Raw genomic sequence first — 18,751 nt, 5'->3', positions numbered from 1 at the left:
GATAAGGGTCAGGATGCTAGTGTGGTGAACTTGAAATGTATAATAGGTACTGTGACTATGGACGGTAGGAGCCTGGAGGCCAGCATGGGCTTTGATATGCAACCACAGGCATGTGTAGTGGAAAGCCATATATCTCTTCTGTCGGAGATAAGGGAGATGAGTCCTTCTGGAAGACTGGAACTGTTTCACAAGTTCCCGAGGAATGCTGGCTTTTATCTAACCACCAGAAGCCGGGCCAAGAGAGTCATTTCTGGACATATTCCCAGCCCTTTGGAGTTTGGGAAACTGGAGTGTCCTTTGAACCTGACAGAATGAAGTCAGACATATGAAGTTTGGACCAGCCTTTCCCCAGTGACTACCAGGAATTTTATGGGAGTCTAGGACATAGGTCATGTTCCTGCAGGCAGACGGATGGCTGCCTCACAGCTGGTGAGAGGAGATAAGTGATGGCTGCTGGAGCTTGTCTGCAAGTCATCCTACTGGGGAGATGGCCCTGTCTTGATGATTCTCAATGAGGAAAGCGAGGACCTGTAGAATCAGGGAGGAGGGAGTTCTTCACCCTCATCACATCCTGTGCCTATGTCCCAGGCATCTACAGCTTCCCTGCCTGGCCACACAGCTCAGGACTGGGTTTCAGAACCATGTCTCCAGCCCTACCTACTTTCTTCTGTCTTGGTGAGTCCTGAGGGTTGACCTGGGAAATACTTTGAAACAGTCTCCATGTACAAAGGAATGAAAAACATCTTGTCAGTGGTGAATTTCAGAACAAGATTGGGCGTCCATGACATTGCATTTGTTGGATGGAAAAACAGAGACAAGATACATTTGGTTTAACTGTTTCTGTTTGCTTTGGCTTGGCCAGGACATTTGAACAGGTGTTCCAGAGCTGGCCACATTTCCCTCCTCTATAGCAGGAACACCAGGACTGCTTTCTTTCTTCTCCTCCTCTCTTCTTCCATGTAAAAACAATAATCATTTATTTATCTGTTAGTTCAGTGTGTGTGTGTGTGTGTGTGTGTGTGTGTGTGTGTGTGTGTGTGTGTGTGTGTGTGTGTACCATGGAGATCAGAGGTCATCTTATTTCCTTCCATCATGTTGAGTCTCAGGGAATTGAACTCAGGTCATCAATTTTGTTGGGAAGCATCCTTACCGACTGAGCCATCTCACTGGCTCCCTTTCTTCCCCCTCTTCATATCGTTCTTTTCTTTCTTCCTCTTGCATTTTAAATCTTTACAGCCCTTTCCTTCTGTCTCCACTTTCGTCTTTTCTCCCTCCCATCTCTCCCTCCTTTTCTCTTTATTTCACCTTTATTTGTTTCCATGTGGGTTTGATGATGTTTGGACTCGTTTAAAAACTTCATCTGTCTGTATGTACCCTAATAGCAGAGCACATTAGAATCGTTGCCACATGATGCATGGTGGAGCAGCTGTTTCTCTTGTCCCCTCGTCACTAGGCTGGTACTTCCAGGTTGCATCCTTATTTCCTTATTTTATCAGAAGAACTTCATGGTCTAAAGAGGCAGAGCAGGCAGTGGACTGTTGAGTTATGGGGAATAAGAGGCATCCTCTGAAGACAAGCAACCTGTCACTCACTCATTAACACACTTATGCAATGCTTACTATGGGTTAGACATAATTCTATGATTCCTCCCCTCTTTGTCTTAAAAAAATATATAACTCATTTCATGCCCCAAAGCTGAATGAAGCAGGGACAGTAAATGACCTCACTTTATAGGTTAATAAACTGAAACCTGGGGAGGTAAAGCATTTTGTTGCATACCAAGGATTCAAAGACAAACTCAGAAGTTTTGCCACTACCTCTATATTTATTTTTCCAACATGAAAGACCAATTTGTTTATTCTGCTCGTAAAAATAATTTATATGATATAAAAATTTAAATATCATGCATATGACTCTGTTTATGGACTCTGCTCCACCTCATGGTGGGTAGGTCTTTCCTTACACTCATGCCACACTCTTATTTTAAAATTTAATTTGTCTTTATCGCCACATTTAAAAATGCTTATCTTCTTCCTTTTCTAGATAGGAAGAGGGATCTGTCTATATTTTTCATTGTCATTATATATATATGTTTTTCTGAGACAGGGTTTCTCTGTGTAGCTTTGTGCCTTTCCTGGAACTTGCTTTGTAGCCCAGGCTGGCCTTGAACTCACAGAGATCCGCCTGCCTCTGCCTCCCAAGTGCTGGGATTAAAGGCGTGGGCCACCACTGCCTGACTTGATAAATATATTTATAGTGATAGAAAACGATTTTTTGATAAATGTTTGCACATGGACTAGCTAGCTCAAGCTAATTAGCATATGCATTACATAGATGCTAATTTTTTATTTTCGTTTTTACATCCCAACCAAAATTTCCCTTCCTACATCTCCTCCCAGTTCATCTCTCCTTCTCCCCTCCTCCCCATTCATTCACTTCTCCTCCTCTGTTTCTCTTCAGATATGGGTGGACCTCCCATGGATATCAGCCAGCCATGGTATATCAAATTGCAGTGAGACTAGACACCTCCTCTTCTTCTAAGGCTGGATGAGGCAATACGTTAGGAGGAATGGGTCCCAAAAGCAGGCAATGGAGTCAGAGACAGTTCCTGCTCTCCCTGCTACTCGTCTCACAAGAAGACCACATATATGCTAATTTAAAAAATGATGAGGACATTAAAAAGTTTCCAGAATAGTGTATTATATGTTGTTATTTCTCAGCATTGAAAATACCTGTTATAGAGTCCATACTGGCATCCTGGCTCTTCTCACCCCACTATCTACCCTAAACCTCTCCAGCTCATTAACTTCCCTTGCCCCAGCTTCTCATCCCTATATAACCCTTTTCAGCTATGTGCCCTCTTGGTGCTCTCTTGGTCCCCTCTCTCTTGCCCTCTCTCGGTCTGCCTCTTTCAAGCCATAGCTCTCTTCATATGGTCCAGTTCAATCTACTGGCAATTGGCAATGTTTAGTTTTCTACTTTCTCTCCCTGCTCTGGATGCTTCCAGATGCTTTGGGCTGCACTCTCCCTCATATCTACAATAAAAACCTTTCTCTCAACCATAAAAATCATGTTATTATTAAAAACAAACAAGCCATACACAGAGAGTGTGTGACAGCACACACAAGACCTGACAAATTCAAGCCAGACTGAGTCCCACCCCTAACCAAGAAGTTCTTTACAATTGATACCCACTGGCAAAGGGAAAATGAGTTTTCTCTAATGAAGTGTTACTGGGTATATCACACTCCATACTCCACAGCAGGGTTGGCCAATACAAAATGAACTCCATGTTTTTTTGGGGGCTTTTTTGCTTTGGTATTATTTTTGTCTACTTGCTTTTTGTTTGTTTTGACTTTTTTCAAAGAAAAGAAAGAGCATAAAGTTGAGTGGATAGGAATGCGAGGAGGATTTTGGAGAAATTGGGGGAGGGCAAACATGATCAACATATACTGTATGAAGATTATTTTAATAAAAAACCAATTAAAGGCCAGGCGGTAGTGGCCCACGCCTTTAATCCCAGCACTCAGGAGGCAGAGGCAGGCAGATCTCTGTGAGTTTGAGGCCAGCCTGGTCTCCAAAGTGAGTTCCAGGAAAGGCGCAAAGCTACACAGAGAAACCCTGTCTCAAAAAAAAAAAAACCAAAAAAAAAAAAACCCCAATTAAAAACTTTATTATAGGCTGGGCAGTGGTGGCACACACCTTTAATCCCAGCACTTGGGAGGCAGAGCCAGGCAGATCTCTGTGAGTTCGAGGCCAGCCTGGTCTACAGAGCGAGATCCAGGACAGGTACCAAAACTACACAGAGAAACCCTGTCTCGAAAAAACCCCCTTTATTATTAAAAATTACAACCCTCCTCTCCCATCATAACAACACACACTGAAATTAACCAGACCCAAAGACTATAGAACTCAATTAACTTGTGTATAATTAGAGTAGACATTCCGAACAAGAGCTGTGGAGCTTCCCATTGGAGTTTACACTTTCACTGCCAAATACACTTTTATGCTCTTGTATTAGTTAGGTTAGGGTTTTACTTCTGTGAAGTGACACCATGACCACAGAAACTCTTATAGAGGAAAATATTTAATTGGGGTAGCTTGCAGTTCAGAGGTTTAATCCATTATCGTCATGATGGGAACCATGGTAGTGTCCTGGCAGACATGGTGATGGAGGAGGAGCTGAGAGTTCTACATCTGGATTCTGAGGCAGCAGGGAAAGAATGCCATACTGGGTGTGGCTTGAGCATCAGAGACCTCACAGCCCACTCCCAGGGAGTGACACACTTCTTCCAACAAGGCCACACCTTCTAATAGTGCCACTGTCTATGGGACTATGGGGGCTAATTGTATTTAAACCACTACAGCACTTATTCATCACCCCAAAAAAAACTATGACAGAATTAGAACTAGGAGAACAACAACTGCATGACTTGTACACACACACACACACACACACACACACACACACTCACACACACATATTTGTTTACACATATACATATATTATTGACTCAATGCAGGGAGGAAATGCAGGTTTTTTTTCTGAGATTGTACACACCTTGCATTCTAAGTCATCCATTTTCCTGTAAATGTTTTGATTACATTTTTCTTTAGAGTGGAATAACATTTCATTATATGTTGTTATTATTGTAATCAGTATTCTGTTCAATATAGCTCCTGAATTTGTCCCTGTCTGACTGAAATTTCTCCTCCTCTGAATATCATCTTCCTCAGTCCCTCCCTACCCCACCTCCTATATCCACCACTCCCTTCTCTTTGCTTTTATGAGTTCCCAAGTGCATGTTCTTTACCACTAAGCTTTTCTGCTAGTATTTGAATCTGTTTACTACTCGATGTGAGGCCATGGGTGAGATACTGTGGGCTGCATACAAAATAGAATAGGATGAGGGTGGCTGTGAGTCTAGACATCTGAATCTCCATCTTCATTAAGGAAGTCAATATTTGTTTGCAGTATAAATAGAGTTAATTTTTTTACAGATATAAAAATGTGAAAAGGAAAAGCTAAAAGAGTCAAGAGCGTGTGTATTGGGGGAATGGTGAGAAGAGTCTAGACAGGGTGGGGAGAAATCCTTGTTTTGACTTAAAAATATATTTTAAGATTTATTTATATTTTCTTTTTGTATGTGTATTTACACACACATACACACACACACACACACACACACACACACACACACATATATATATATACACACACACACATATATATATATGCACCCTGTGTGTGCCTGATGCCCATGGAGGCCAAGAGAGGGTGTTGGATGGGAGCCACTGCACAGTGGTGCTGAGAACCAAACCAAGTGTCCTGTAAGAGCAGCAAGTACTCTTAACAACTGAGCAGTTTCCCCAGCCCCCTGACTTAAATTTTTTTCTTATTTCAAAAAAAACCCCACACATATTTATGTTAAGCAAAATAACTCAGACAAAGAAGTGCAAATATGACATTGTGGGATATTTGTACACTGTGTGAAGATGCATGGCTGTGGTTGGTGTAATAAAGAGCTGAATGGCCAACAGCTAGTCAGGAAAGGATAGGTAGGATTTCCTGGGAGAGAGCGGAGGAAGAAGAGGAAGAATCTAGGTGCTCAAATTATGGCAGCAAGGTGCCAGGGAGACACTGAAAAGGTTGGACATATGATACAGAGTAGAGGTAACTGAGCCACATGGGAGAAAGTAGATTAATAAAAGCAGGTTAATTCAAGTTAGAAGAGCTAGCTAATGGCCAAGGTTTCATATTCAATAAGTCTCTGTGTCATTATATGTGGGCTGGCAGTTTTGATGAGAAAGTACTGCCACAATATGGTGTGTTTTCTCTCATGTAAGGAACTTAGATATAAAAGTGTGTGTGTGTGATTGTGTGTGTTGGTTTTGATACTAGAAAGAGGATCATGAGAGAGCAGAAAGAGATCTTAAGGCATATGGGAAATAGAGAGGACAATGGAATTTACATATTAGGAAATTGGAAGGGCCAGGCCTGAGGGAAGAAAATCAACTAGAGGAGGCATAGAGGAGAGAACTGTGGGAGGGGAATGAATGAGAACACTATATGTATGAAGATGCCACACTGAAACCCATTATTTTGTATGCTGGCCCAAAAATTAATTAAAACTTATTAGTGGCATTTGGTACATTGACGATATGGTGCAGCCGGTACTTCTGTCTGCTTCCATGACATTCTCTCCACTCCCAAAGAAGCTCTGCACTTATTAAAGAGTCCCACCTCCCCATGGTCCCACTCCTATTATCCCACATAAGCGCTGGCCTGTTTCCTGCATCCTGCATCTATGGCTTTGCCTTCTCTGGACATTTCACATGACACCATACAACATTTTGTTTGGTGTGTTTAGGTCACATTCCCTTTCCCCACAATCCATTCCTTTTCACTATTCACCCAACGGTGTGTGTGTGTGTGTGTGTGTGTGTGTGTGTGTGTGTGTGTGTGTGTGTGTGTTGAATTTTAGACCTATCAAGTAGTTTGTGCTGCCCGTATACTCTTGAGTATGTGGGCTTCCACTGGGTTATGATCAAGTTATGGGGGGTACCCCCTTAAGGGAAATGGACTCTCTCTCCTAGTAGTCATCAAATGCTAATGGCTCACTGTTGGGACTTCACGCTCACTGTTCCTCTCCTGGCTAGGATTTGGGTTTGAGAGTTGGCCTTTTCCAGTTGAATGATGTATCTTCTGAAATAGTAAAGTAATTATGGTAATAAGTATGTAGGTCAGTTGAGTGACTTGCCTAGCATTGGTGAAGCCCTGGGTCCCATCCCCAGTACCACATAAAAACAGGTATGGTGATGTCTGTATGCCTGCAATCCCAGCACTCACAGGATGGAGGCAGTGGGATCAGAAATTTAAGGTCATCTTCTGCTACAGAGCAAGAGTGAGGCCATCCTGGCTCGCATAAATCAACACAAATGTAACATAATTATGATACAAACTAATACATGTGCACAGGTGTCCACTCAAGGGAGTCTCTAGCCTCTGGTTCTCTCCCCCAGGGCTGTGTGTACTGCAAGTGATCCAAGCACAGAGGGGTAAGTACATCTCTCTAGTACCCCCAAGGCTCCTCAGGGTTCAGCTAGTGAGAGGTCGGAGGGTGTGCCATCATGCAAAAGGGATATGTTTTCACTGAAGCTAACCTAGAGGCTGTGATTCCCTTCCAAGGCTCATTCCCTAAGCCTTCACTCCAGGCTCAGCCCAGTTCCCTGGTGGCCCTGGAGCAGTCAGTTACTCTGCGGTGCCAGGGGCCTCGGGTCGTGGATTTATATCGAATAGAGAAACTGAAAACCAAGGAGTATAATGATCAAGACTTTCGCCTCATCCCCCGCATGAAAATAAACGATGCCGGACGCTACCGTTGCTCGTATCAGAATGGGAGTCACTGGTCTCCCCCAAGTGACCACCTTGAGCTAATTGCTACAGGTAACTGGAGGGGGAGGTGTAACTAGAGAGTTGTCCTGTATCTTGCCCAGTCCTGCAGCTGCTCAGACCCAAATAAACACACAGAGGCTTATATTATTTTTAAACTATATGGCCTAGTGGCTCAGGCCTCTCGCTAGCTCCTACATCTTAACCCATTTCTATAAATCTATACTTTGCCACATGGCTTGTGGCTTACCGGTACTTTATATCTTGCTTCTCCTGGTGGCAGCTAGCACTGTCTCTCAGCTCTGTCTTTCTCCTTCCTCTCTCTCTAGTTGGAATGTCCTGTCTAAACTTGTTCTGCCTCACCATTGGCCAAAGAGCTTAATTTATCAACCAGTTAGAACAGCACACGTTCACAGCACACAGAACAACATTCCATAGCAGGAAGGGATGGAGTGCTGTTGGTCTTGTGGCTCTGAGGTTGCCTGGCCTTCAGTTCTGGACTTGGAGAGGGTGAAAGTGGAGCAAGTGGGTGCTAGATGGTAAACCCCTAAATTCCCTGGTGCTAGAGTGAGTATGAGACAAATGAGTCATTGGTCTTGTTTACTGAATACAGGGGTGGTGTCTCTGGCACAGTCATTAATCGAGACAAATAACATTTTGATGCAATACAAGAAATTAAAAAAAAATTATTGTTAGAGATTTCATGCCTGCAAACAATGAAATGGGGCCATCACTGGAAAAGATTTTCCTTCCTCCAGCAGCTGCCAACTGCCAGCAACTCCTCAGTTAGGGAGGCCCCCTCCTCTTCAATCTTAAACTGCCTTGATCTTGTAGAGGTAACCATAGCTGCTGTGAGATCATGCTTGCAATGCCTTGAAGACAGCATTTTGTAAATCTTCTCTATGTTTTTAATTGTTTTTCTACTCCCTCTTCCTCAATGTGTCTTGAGCCTTAGAAAGCATGTACATGAATTTCCTGTGTAGGCTTGAGTTAGACTGTTGTGTATTCTAGGTCTTAAGTAAACACAGAAAACACTTTACCTACGGAGTCATCTCCCCAGTGTGTCTCCTGTCTTTAACACAGCGTTCTTTCTTCCCAGGCATTTACAGTAAACCCTCACTCTCAGCTCATCCCAGCTCAGCAGTCCCCCTGGGCAGGGACGTGACCCTGAAGTGCCAGACCCCCAAAAGTTTTGATCAATTTGTTCTATACAAAGAGGGGGATACTGGGCCTTACAAGGGAACCAAGAGATGGTATGGGGCTGATTTCCCCATCACCAAAGTGACTGCTGCTCACAGTGGGACTTACCAGTGTTACAGCTTTTCCAGCTCATTTCCATACCTGTGGTCAGCCCCCAGTAACCCCCTGGTGCTTGTGGTTACAGGTAAGTGGTCCAGATACAAGATTCTTTTCTTTGGCATATGTAATTCCTTGTGGAAATTTCAAGGGAGTCAGAGGTGTGAACAAGGAGAGCCTCCAGTTTTAATTAGCTTTGGAGATGTATGAGGGTCCTACAGCTGCTATAACAAATCACCACTGACTCTTGCTGGCTCACTACAACACAAATTTATTACCTTAACATTGTGAATGTCTCAAGTCTGTGAAGGGTCTCACTTCTATAAAATAAAGCTGCCAATCATTGCAGTTCCAACCACAACAGGTAAGGTATAAAACTGACCTAAAGAATGTATCAAGAAAAAAAAATTCAACCTCTCAGATGGTTAAGGACTAATAAACACAAAAAGGTGTACCATATCACTAGCACCAGAGAAGTGCAGATTAAAAAGATTTTTGACATTCCAACTCACCCCAGTCAGAATGGTGGTCATCAAAATACAACACAAAACAAAACAAAACTAAATAAGAAACACTGATGAGAATGTGGACAAGAGTGGACTATAAAACAGTCCAGTTTCTGTGGAAATCAATATAGATCTTCTCTAGCAAACTAAAAATGTATAACTCAGCCTTGTTTACCGCACAGACACTTGTACACCATCACTTAATTGTAACACTCTTTGCAACAGTTAAGTTATGGAACCAACCTACACGTCCATCAACAGAGGGATGGGTAAAGAAAATTAAATGTAGTTCTTAAACAAAGGGGATTATTTTAGCCATAGACAAATATCACATGACTTCTCTCATTTGTGGGTCATAGATTTATATAGAATCATAAAATCATATATTTACAAACAACAGAAAAGCTGGAGCTTTCTATGTAGGGCAGCAGTTCTCAACCTGTGGGTCATGATCACTTTGGAGGTGGAATTCCTCTATCACAAGGGTTATATAAGACCAACATAAAACACAAAATTTACATTACAATTCATAACAGTAGTAAAATTACAGTTATGAGGTAGCAACAAAAAATAATGTTATGGTTGGGGGTCACCAGAATGTGAGGAACTGTATTCAAAGTTCACAGTATTAGGAAGGTTGAGAACCACTAGTCTAGGGGACTAATGGGAGGGATGAGAAAGTGGAGGAAGCAGGGCAGGGAGAATCTGTTCAAAGTACATTATATGCCTATACACATATGTATACAGATATATGCATTTTTGTATACATATATACAAAATGGCCTTACATAATTCAGCATAATCAAATTAAAAACCAATTAAGGACAACAAGAAGTTACAAAAGATCTCTGGTATAGAAAATAATCAAATTAAATAAAACAGAATGTATCATTGAAAGTTTAGTGTTAAAATCTCTTTTGTTTCTATATTTTTTGGGAACACTTTGGGTCTATCAGTTTAAAGTTGATTTGGACCAGTGGGCCACTCTTCAGCTACAAAGTCCTGAAAGAGAGGACCAGATTATCCGATGATAAAGAGGATTGAAGACAGAGAAGATAAGGAAGCTTGGGATTTGGAGGTCTCACAATGCTATGACATGTCAAGCAAACTGATTAAGAAACACATCTTATATACTATTTTCAGGGGAGAATTGGGATAAAGTCAGTAGGAACTATCATACAATGGGATAAAGTCAGCAGAAGGCTAATCAAGCTATGTTGCAAAAGAGGAACATGGTATCTCAAGAGCATCACAGAGTAAGCTCACAGCAGTCTTATGACCAACAACTCCAGTCTCTTCATGGGGAAAAGCCAAGTTCCCAGGAACTGAAACCTTGACTCTTGAGGACCAGGCCCCCTAGTCCTGAGCAAGGACACAGAACTAGGATCCTTCTGTCCTTTCATCAGGGCCTCTGAGGAAGCCTAGGATCCATACTATTCTCTGTATTATTATATAAAGTTGCCTGGGATAAACCTAAAGGAGGAAGGATTTATTTTTATTTACAGTTTCAGAGGCTTCAGTTTATGGTTGTCTGCTTCTGTGTTCCTGGGCTCATGGTAAGGCAGAAGACCTTCAAGGCAGAAAGATGTAGTAGAGCAAGGTCATTGAACTCATGGTAGCCAGGAAGGAGATGATCATAGGAAGGGACTAAGCCAAGTTGTACTCTCCAAAGACATACCCTCAGTGACTGACTTCCTCCAGTCATGCTGTAACTTCTACACTTCTCCCACCACCCAATAGCACATTCAGAATTTGAATCCATCAGTGGGTTAATCCATTGATTGTGTTGGATCCTTTTTGATGTAATAGTCTCTGTAAATGTTCTCATAGACACACCTAGAGATGTGTGTTCCTAGTTTCTTAGGCATCTCTTGGTCCAATAAGTTGAGAGCCAAGAGATACCACACACTTATTTTATATAATAGTATAGGTACCTGGAAAGGAAAATCTGAAGGTTTTTCTTATTTGATTCTCCAAACCACAACTAATTATTAGATTTTATTCTTTAGCAGTTTTTATTGTCTATGACTCTATGGTAATAACATAGCCTGAATAAAAATTATTAGTTTACCAAGAAGAAGAGATATAAACATATCAAAGATTATGAGACAGATGACCAGGATGCTTACTATGTCTTCTAGACAGGGAAGCTGCAACCATGAAATCTTAACAATATGGCTGCCCAAACAAGACATGCATAATGATAGTTCCAGTTGACACTGCCAGCTGCGTGAAATCTCACAAGGCCCCACTTCTGGATAAGAGCTACAGGCAATAAACAGTTGCTGAGAGCAGGAGAATTCATCTTCCCCGGGGATGAGCCTCCTGATAGGTTATCCAGTATCAAGTGGACAGCCCGAAATGCATATACATATGAACAACACTAAACGTACTCAGTAGGTTATATATTACACACACACACACACACACACACACACACACACACACACACACACAATAATGAAGAAGAGGTCATGAATTTGAGGTGGAGCAGGGGAGATATGGGTTGAGTTAGAGAGGGGAAAGTGTGGGGTGGTGGAAATGATGATACAGAACCTATGTAAGAAATTCTAAAAAAAATTAAATAAGAAATCAGTGAACATATAACAGCATAGCAACAATTATTTTGCATTCATGAGTTGTTGAGTTCTTACTTTTGCTTTGATTTTATAGAACTTAATATTTTTTCTCCTTTTAAAATTTTATTTTTTAAATTCATGGTCTTATGTATCCCAGGCTGGTTTGAACTCATTGTGTAGTGGAGGATAACCTTGAACTTCTGAGTACTGGGACTACAGGCTTGAGCCACTATGTCCAGTTTATGATCTTTCTATAGAATAGAAACAAGAAAACATTATTAAAGAACTGAAAGCCTGAATTGTTATAGATTATAAATATGATTTAAAATAATAAATGGAATGTATCTCTGATAGGGCACATACTCAGCATGCTCAAGGCACCCAGGGTCAATTCTAAGTGCCAAAAAAATGAATAAATAAATAAAAGGAAAAAGAACTCTCATATGACTATCATATGCTATTCTACTCTAACATTCAGACTACTGTATACTGTTTTAAATATTTACCCCCTCTCCCACTGCATACTCCCTCTCACCCGTGATTCCTGATGGATTTCCACAACTTTCCCCATGGTTCTTATCTCCACATATAATTCCTGGGGTCAAGTGCCAGTCAAGTGACAACTGACAAGTGAGGGGATAGGTGACAAGAGTCTGTGGAAGACAAAGGTCAGAAAGCAGCTGTAGAGTGCACCAGGGAGCATGCTTTTCAACCCATTGGCAATGGAAGCGTCTTCACACTCACTTGCTATGTGAGAAAAATCAAGTCACAGAAATGTCTCATTATTTGCTCAGAATTCATAGTTAACAGACTTACAAGGCACTGACTTCTCTTTTTTCCCCGATTTCTCAGCCACTCCCAGCCAGGTACCCACAGAGGCGCCACCTCCCACAACAGGTGAGTTCAGTAGCTTCTGGTGTCTGGGGAATGAATTTCTACACTGAAGGTGCCCTCAAACGTAGTCCCCAACTTCAAGAGGTATATACACACAGGCTTAATGGGTCCAGGAAACATTTTGGTGAAAACAATAGGCAGTCTCATAGAAGACAATGGAGCCTCCTGAACAAGAGGCTAATAACTGGTTCTCTTAGGACACCTGCTTAAAACTGAGATACAATTCACATACCATGTGTCCAGTATACAAACACAAACCAACCAACCAACCAACCAACCAACCAACCAAACCAACCAACCAGCCAACCAACCAACCAATCAATCATGACATGTGTTGGAAAGATTTAGAGCTTCTACATTACTGCAGGCGTGGGGTTTGTCAAATAAAGCATATAATTTGAAAACTAGTCTTTTAGTCTCTCTGAAGTTAAACAGAATTATCTTGTGACCCAGTGATTCTGAAATTCTTGGGCTGGTACTAAAAAAATAAAAAACTTAAAAAGAAAAGAAGAGCCGGGCGTTGGTGGCGCACGCCTTTAATCCCAGCACTCGGGAGGCAGAGCCAGGCGGATCTCTGTGAGTTCGAGGCCAGCCTGGGCTACCAAGTGAGCTCCAGGAAAGGCGCAAAGCTACACAGAGAAACCCTGTCTCGAAAAACCAAAAAAAAAAAAAAAAAAAAAAAAAAAAAAAAAAAAAAAAAAAAAAAAAAAAAAAAAGAAAAGAAGATTGAAAACTTATTGTCTTAGTTACATTTTTTATTGCCATGATATTTACACTATGCCCAAGGTAACTTATAGAAAAAAAGAGTTTACTTGGCCTAACAGTTTCATAGGGTGAGTCTATGACTATCATGATGGGGGGAGTCTGGCAGCAGACAGGCAGGCATGGCACTGTAGCTGTAACTGAGAGTTTGTATTTTGATCTACAAGATGTGGCAGAGAGAGTGCAAGCTAATTGATGTGGGCTTTTGAAGCCTCAAAGCCTGCCCCCAGTGACATACCTCCTCCAATGAGGCCACACCTGCTAAACCTTCCCAAACAGTTTCTTCAGCTGGGTAACAGACATTCAAATATATGAGCCCACGGAGGGGCATTCCCATTCAAACCACCACACTTAGATTCACACAAGCTCCTATACTTGAATGCATATAACAGCATCATTCACACTGCCCCCAAAGTGGAACATTTAAATGTCTGTCAGTTGAGAAACGATCCAATTCTTTGAAGCCACTTGACTGTTTGAATTTATTCATCTCAGCAGTTGGGCAGTGTGTGCCAGGGAACCTTAGAAAACTCAGATATCTTAGAAAACTTAGATATCTCAGAAGGGGTCTGGGGAGTGGGGCCACTTGGGATGAACTGTTCTTATTCTATTTTCTTATAATATTCCTGCTCAGAACTCTTAGAAGCCTCCAGGAGACCTTCTATCTTACCTACAACCAAGATATCTACAACTGGTAAGTAGGCATTTAAAGCTCAATACAAAAGGGGCACAGGGATGGGTTTCTGTTTCCTACTAGCAAAGTCTGTAGACATTTTTCTTTGAGTCAGAATTTTATGTAGCCTAGGCTGGCTTCAGACCCACTATATAGCAGAGGATGACCTTGAACTTCTGGCTCTCTTGCCTTCACCTCTTGAGTCCTGGGATACCAGGCATGTGCCATCACGCTCAGTTTATGTGGTGCTGAGTATCAAACTTAGGGCTTGATGGATGCTAGGCAAAGCACTTAACCAGCCAAGTTATGATTCTGACCTTCATTTATGTAGAAGGGTCCCATTATGTAACCCTAGATAGCTTCAAAGTTGCTATGTGGACCAGGGCGGCCCCAGATTCATAAAGACCCACTGGCCTCTGCATCCCAAGTTATGGGATTAAAGATGGGTGTTACCACACCAGATCCACATTTATGTTTTATATGCACATTATACATATAGCCTAAAGGCGATTTTACATAATTATTTTTATTTAAAAAATACATACAGTATTTTTTGTGCTTTATTATTTATTATTTTTTGTACTTTATTTAGTATTTTACTATTTGTACATACAGTATGTTTTTTTTCAGTTTTTTTAAATTTTATTTTACAATACTATTCAGTTCTACATAATAGCCACATATACAGTATGTTTTGATCAAAGTCTTTCCTCTACACAATTCCTCCCAGACAACCTGAGTTTTGACTGAAGTCTGTCCTTTGAAAATCAGGTGTGGATATTTTTTTTCACTTGTGGCATCATGTCACTGCTTAGAAATATCAAATTTTGTAATTTCACATTTTGGATCTCAAGATTAGCAATGCTTAATCTGTACTATTATTGCTAAGTCAACCCATTGTATTATAGTATCAATTCCACTTGATAGATGATAAAATCAACTAACAATGCTTAATCTGTACTATAAGTCAACCCATTGTATAATAGTATCAATTCCACTTGGTAGATGATAACGTCTACTCACAGCTGTTGAGATTCTTTCCAGAGGTCCCTTATACAATAAGTGGTATATGGGGAAGTCAGTCTGGGCAGCCTGACTCTATGGTTTGCATTCTTGTTAAATGCCATGGACTTCTGCCTCACAAACACATGAGAACACGTTTGTCTCCAGCAGGGGCAATGTTTTCATTTGTTTACACTTGGCCATTTTTTTTCATTCTTAGAGAAGTCTATGAATATCACTGTCTCTCCAGAGGGGTCAAGTCCTCCATTTGGTAAGTGGTCCTGTCCATATCCACTTCCTTTTGTATTCCATCTATTCATTCAGAGCAGACTATTTTCCCTGTACATGGAATTTGTAGATCTGTTCTCTTGGGACCTGATGCATAAAACATCAAGAGGAGTAGAATATTAGCATATGGAAATCAGAAGTGATCAAGAAGATTAAATGGGAGGGTTGAAATTTTCCCAATAGTCAAATAAAGACATTCCCTTTCTCCCTCATTCTCTTATAGTTATGATCTTTTATAGGCCAGCAACATAACCAGGTGTCTGAGGAGGGATTGCACTGGGATTCTAGGAAGGGATCTATGAGGGTATCACTGGATAAAGAATTGGGCTTATTCACTTCTGACCCTTGGTGGGGATGCAAGGACCTTATGGGAAGGCAATGAGCATCTGAACTGTTGGAAGATAATAGAATCTCAATCAGGGATATGGAGTGGGGCCTAGAGACAAGCCCTTTTAGTATCTGTTTTTAACTTTCTTCTTTTGTTTAGGTTTTTCCCATCAGCACTATGTCAAGGGGAATCTGGTCCGGATATGCCTTGGAGCCATGATTGTAATGTTCCTGGTGGGACTTCTGGCAGAGCATTGGCACAGTCGGAAAAAATGCCAGCCACACAGGATCAGAGCTGTGCAAAGGCCTCTCCCACCCCTCCCACTGGCCTAGAAATAACATGACTGGTAGGATAGATAGGGGCTGACTCGAGGTTCATCAACATTAGAGCCCCAGACGCGGATACACTCAAGAATGTGTGTGGAGAATGAGAGCAGAGGCAACAAGGCAGGATGGCGGTCCATACGCCTTCTTGGTGTTTGATCAAGCAGTTGAGCCAATGTCTACTTTGCTCCAAGAACTCTACCCATGATGGAAAAATCTAGGGGAAGTCTCTTTTCTGATACCTTGCACATTGTGGATATCATAATAGGCCTGTGTAATGGCATTTCTTCAAGCTTCTCCAACATGGATTCTAGGTTGATTTACCTGGCTTACAGAGCTGACCTGTTCTTTACATGTCCAGTGTTCTCTGGTAGTTTGTGCTCCTCTGTGGTACTCCATAGATTTAGCCTTTACCCTAACCCCATCTTAAGTCACAGTTGGATAAATCTTTTACTTTTTAGAATGGAAATCTGTTCTCCAGAAAGTAGGCTAGGGTGTTACTTTTCATTAATATATAATAATCTCTATGATCAGCATAGTCTTTTTCTTGTTTACAGAAGATATATTTCAAGACTCCAAATGGATGCCTATAAGTACCAAATCCTGTGCACATGTTTTTCCTACATATATTTTGGTATTTTGACACCATTAAAATAAGTATCTGACCAGAATCTCTGTGACATTTGATCTGCTAAACAAGATGGCTAGTACATCCTCATGAGCAGGCAGTCAGTGTATACACATCCAAAAGTTTGATTCATGTACTGTAATGTGATAGTACAGGATGGCATGAGAGTTTATCCTGCTACACACAATTTGAATATTATAATTTATTTATGGAATTTTTTTCCACTTAATATTTTCAACCTAAGATTGATCACATGTGATGGAAACCATAGAAAGCAAGACTACACAGAAGGAGACACTCTCAAAAACAAAACAAAGCACATTTATGGCTTTTTTCATATTAGAGTCCTAACCTTACCTGAAAGGCAAGAATAGTCAACTCTAGAGAGATTGGAAATAATTATTTCCAGAAGCTGAGAAGGGTAGTGGAAGGGAATGCTGGAATTACTGCTTGATGAGTTTAGGATGGTAGATTTTTAGTGTGATAAAGATTGTTTTGGAACTAGACAGAGGTGATTGTTTTCAAACATTGTCAGTGTGTTAAGAGCCATTGAATAGTTTACTTAAAAATTCAGTAAGGCAGCTGAGAAAACTTTGGAGTGTCTATTATCCTAGTACTTGGAAGGAGAGGAAGGAAGATCTTGAGTTCAAGACTAGCATGAATACCTATTTCTAAAACAGTTTTGTGACCAAGATAACCGTAATGTACTGTCTCTTTAAAGAGCACAGAATGATTTTTAAATGTTTTCAACATAAAAAGGTATATTACATAATGTATATGTGTGTACCTCATAAGATGTGCAATTTTTGTTATGATGCCCATTAAATATTTAGGGAAAAGATAATTTACATAAGATAATGTCTTACACATCCAAAAATCTTAAGAGGAAAACCCTTTTCTTTGGTACTCATCACCTCTACCCGGAGCAATGTCTCCAAGGAAACACGGTATTATATGGGCAATACTTGTCATTTTGCTGTCAAGTCCGGGCATCCAGCTAGGGGCTGGTTCCTTCCTGGAAACTGAAAATCTGGTATTTTCTGGTATTTTCAGTCTTCAGATTAAAGTATGTATTTCTTAGAGACAATGGAAAGGGTGTCTGGCTAGCTGGCTAGCTAGTTACCATATATAGAGATTGCTATTGGGATTTTTTGAGCTTATTTTGTGGTGTTGTAGTTGGAACTTAAGGCTTCCCACATGGGGCAAATGGATGTAACTGGAAAAAATCATCCTAAGCAAGGTAACCCAGACACAGAACGACAAACAGTATATACTCACTCATAAGTGGGTATTAGATGTAAAGCAAAGGATAACTAGGCTACAATCCACAACCTCAGAGAAGCTAGGAAAAAAGGAGGATCCTAAGAGGGATCACCCCAGGAAGGGGAAATAGTTAAGATCTCCTGAGTCAACTGGGAGGGGAATAGAGGAGAGGGGATGGGCATATGAGGGCTTGGGATGGCTGAGGATTGGGAAATATGGCTTCATTGGAACAGAAGTCCATAAGCTCTGCTTATTTCCTCCAGGAAACCCCTTACCTATTCAGTCTCACCAAGTCCTTGTGTCCCTCCCTAAAATGCAAACATAGATATACTACAACGCCACTGAATTGCTGAAGTGGACAGCATTATGGAAGGATGATCTTGCTATATGCCTTACCAAAGTACTCACAGCAAGAACTTCCTTCCCGGTTAACAATGTGAATGGATCCAAAAACATGCATATGCATGGTATCTCCAGTAGGGTAAAGAGTTATTTTCTCAGAAGTCAGTAATGGGCGGAGGCTGGTGATCCAGGTAAATCAGTGCCATGAGAACAAACACCACTTTGCTTGCTCACCTCCAGACATTTATAACATTCATGTAGATGATAGGGATCCCTCATGCCATGTCTCAGTGTTGGGTATGGTTTGTAGATGAGTCTGCGAGTGTAACATAGGATATACATCAAGTAGATGAATTAAGACCCTGATTAAAGGGCTGGAGAGGTGTTTCAGCTCAGAGTTACATGTTTCAGGGAGTTACAAGTGCCTGCTGCTTTTGAAGAGGACCTGAGTATGATTCATAACACCCAGTTCAA

At 41.1% G+C, this 18,751-nt stretch overlaps 1 protein-coding gene across 1 annotated transcript; it reads left to right on the top strand.

Annotated features, from left to right (window-relative positions):
* Positions 1 to 464: 464 nt before the first annotated feature.
* LOC143271921 (platelet glycoprotein VI-like) lies at positions 465 to 17,022 on the top strand. The gene is made up of 8 exons (XM_076564628.1): positions 465 to 675; positions 7,024 to 7,059; positions 7,190 to 7,447; positions 8,493 to 8,777; positions 12,627 to 12,671; positions 14,065 to 14,124; positions 15,326 to 15,376; positions 15,881 to 17,022. Exons 1-8 carry the CDS (start codon positions 642 to 644, stop codon positions 16,051 to 16,053), a joined length of 942 nt encoding a protein of 313 aa, XP_076420743.1. The 5' UTR covers positions 465 to 641; the 3' UTR covers positions 16,054 to 17,022.
* Positions 17,023 to 18,751: the final 1,729 nt, after the last annotated feature.

Source organism: Peromyscus maniculatus, chromosome 1 (assembly GCF_049852395.1).
Source record: "Peromyscus maniculatus bairdii isolate BWxNUB_F1_BW_parent chromosome 1, HU_Pman_BW_mat_3.1, whole genome shotgun sequence".
In the NCBI taxonomy this organism is placed as follows: Eukaryota; Metazoa; Chordata; class Mammalia; order Rodentia; family Cricetidae; genus Peromyscus; species Peromyscus maniculatus.
The sequence above is the reverse complement of the archived record's forward strand: the minus strand, read 5'-3'. Positions and strand labels throughout refer to the sequence as shown.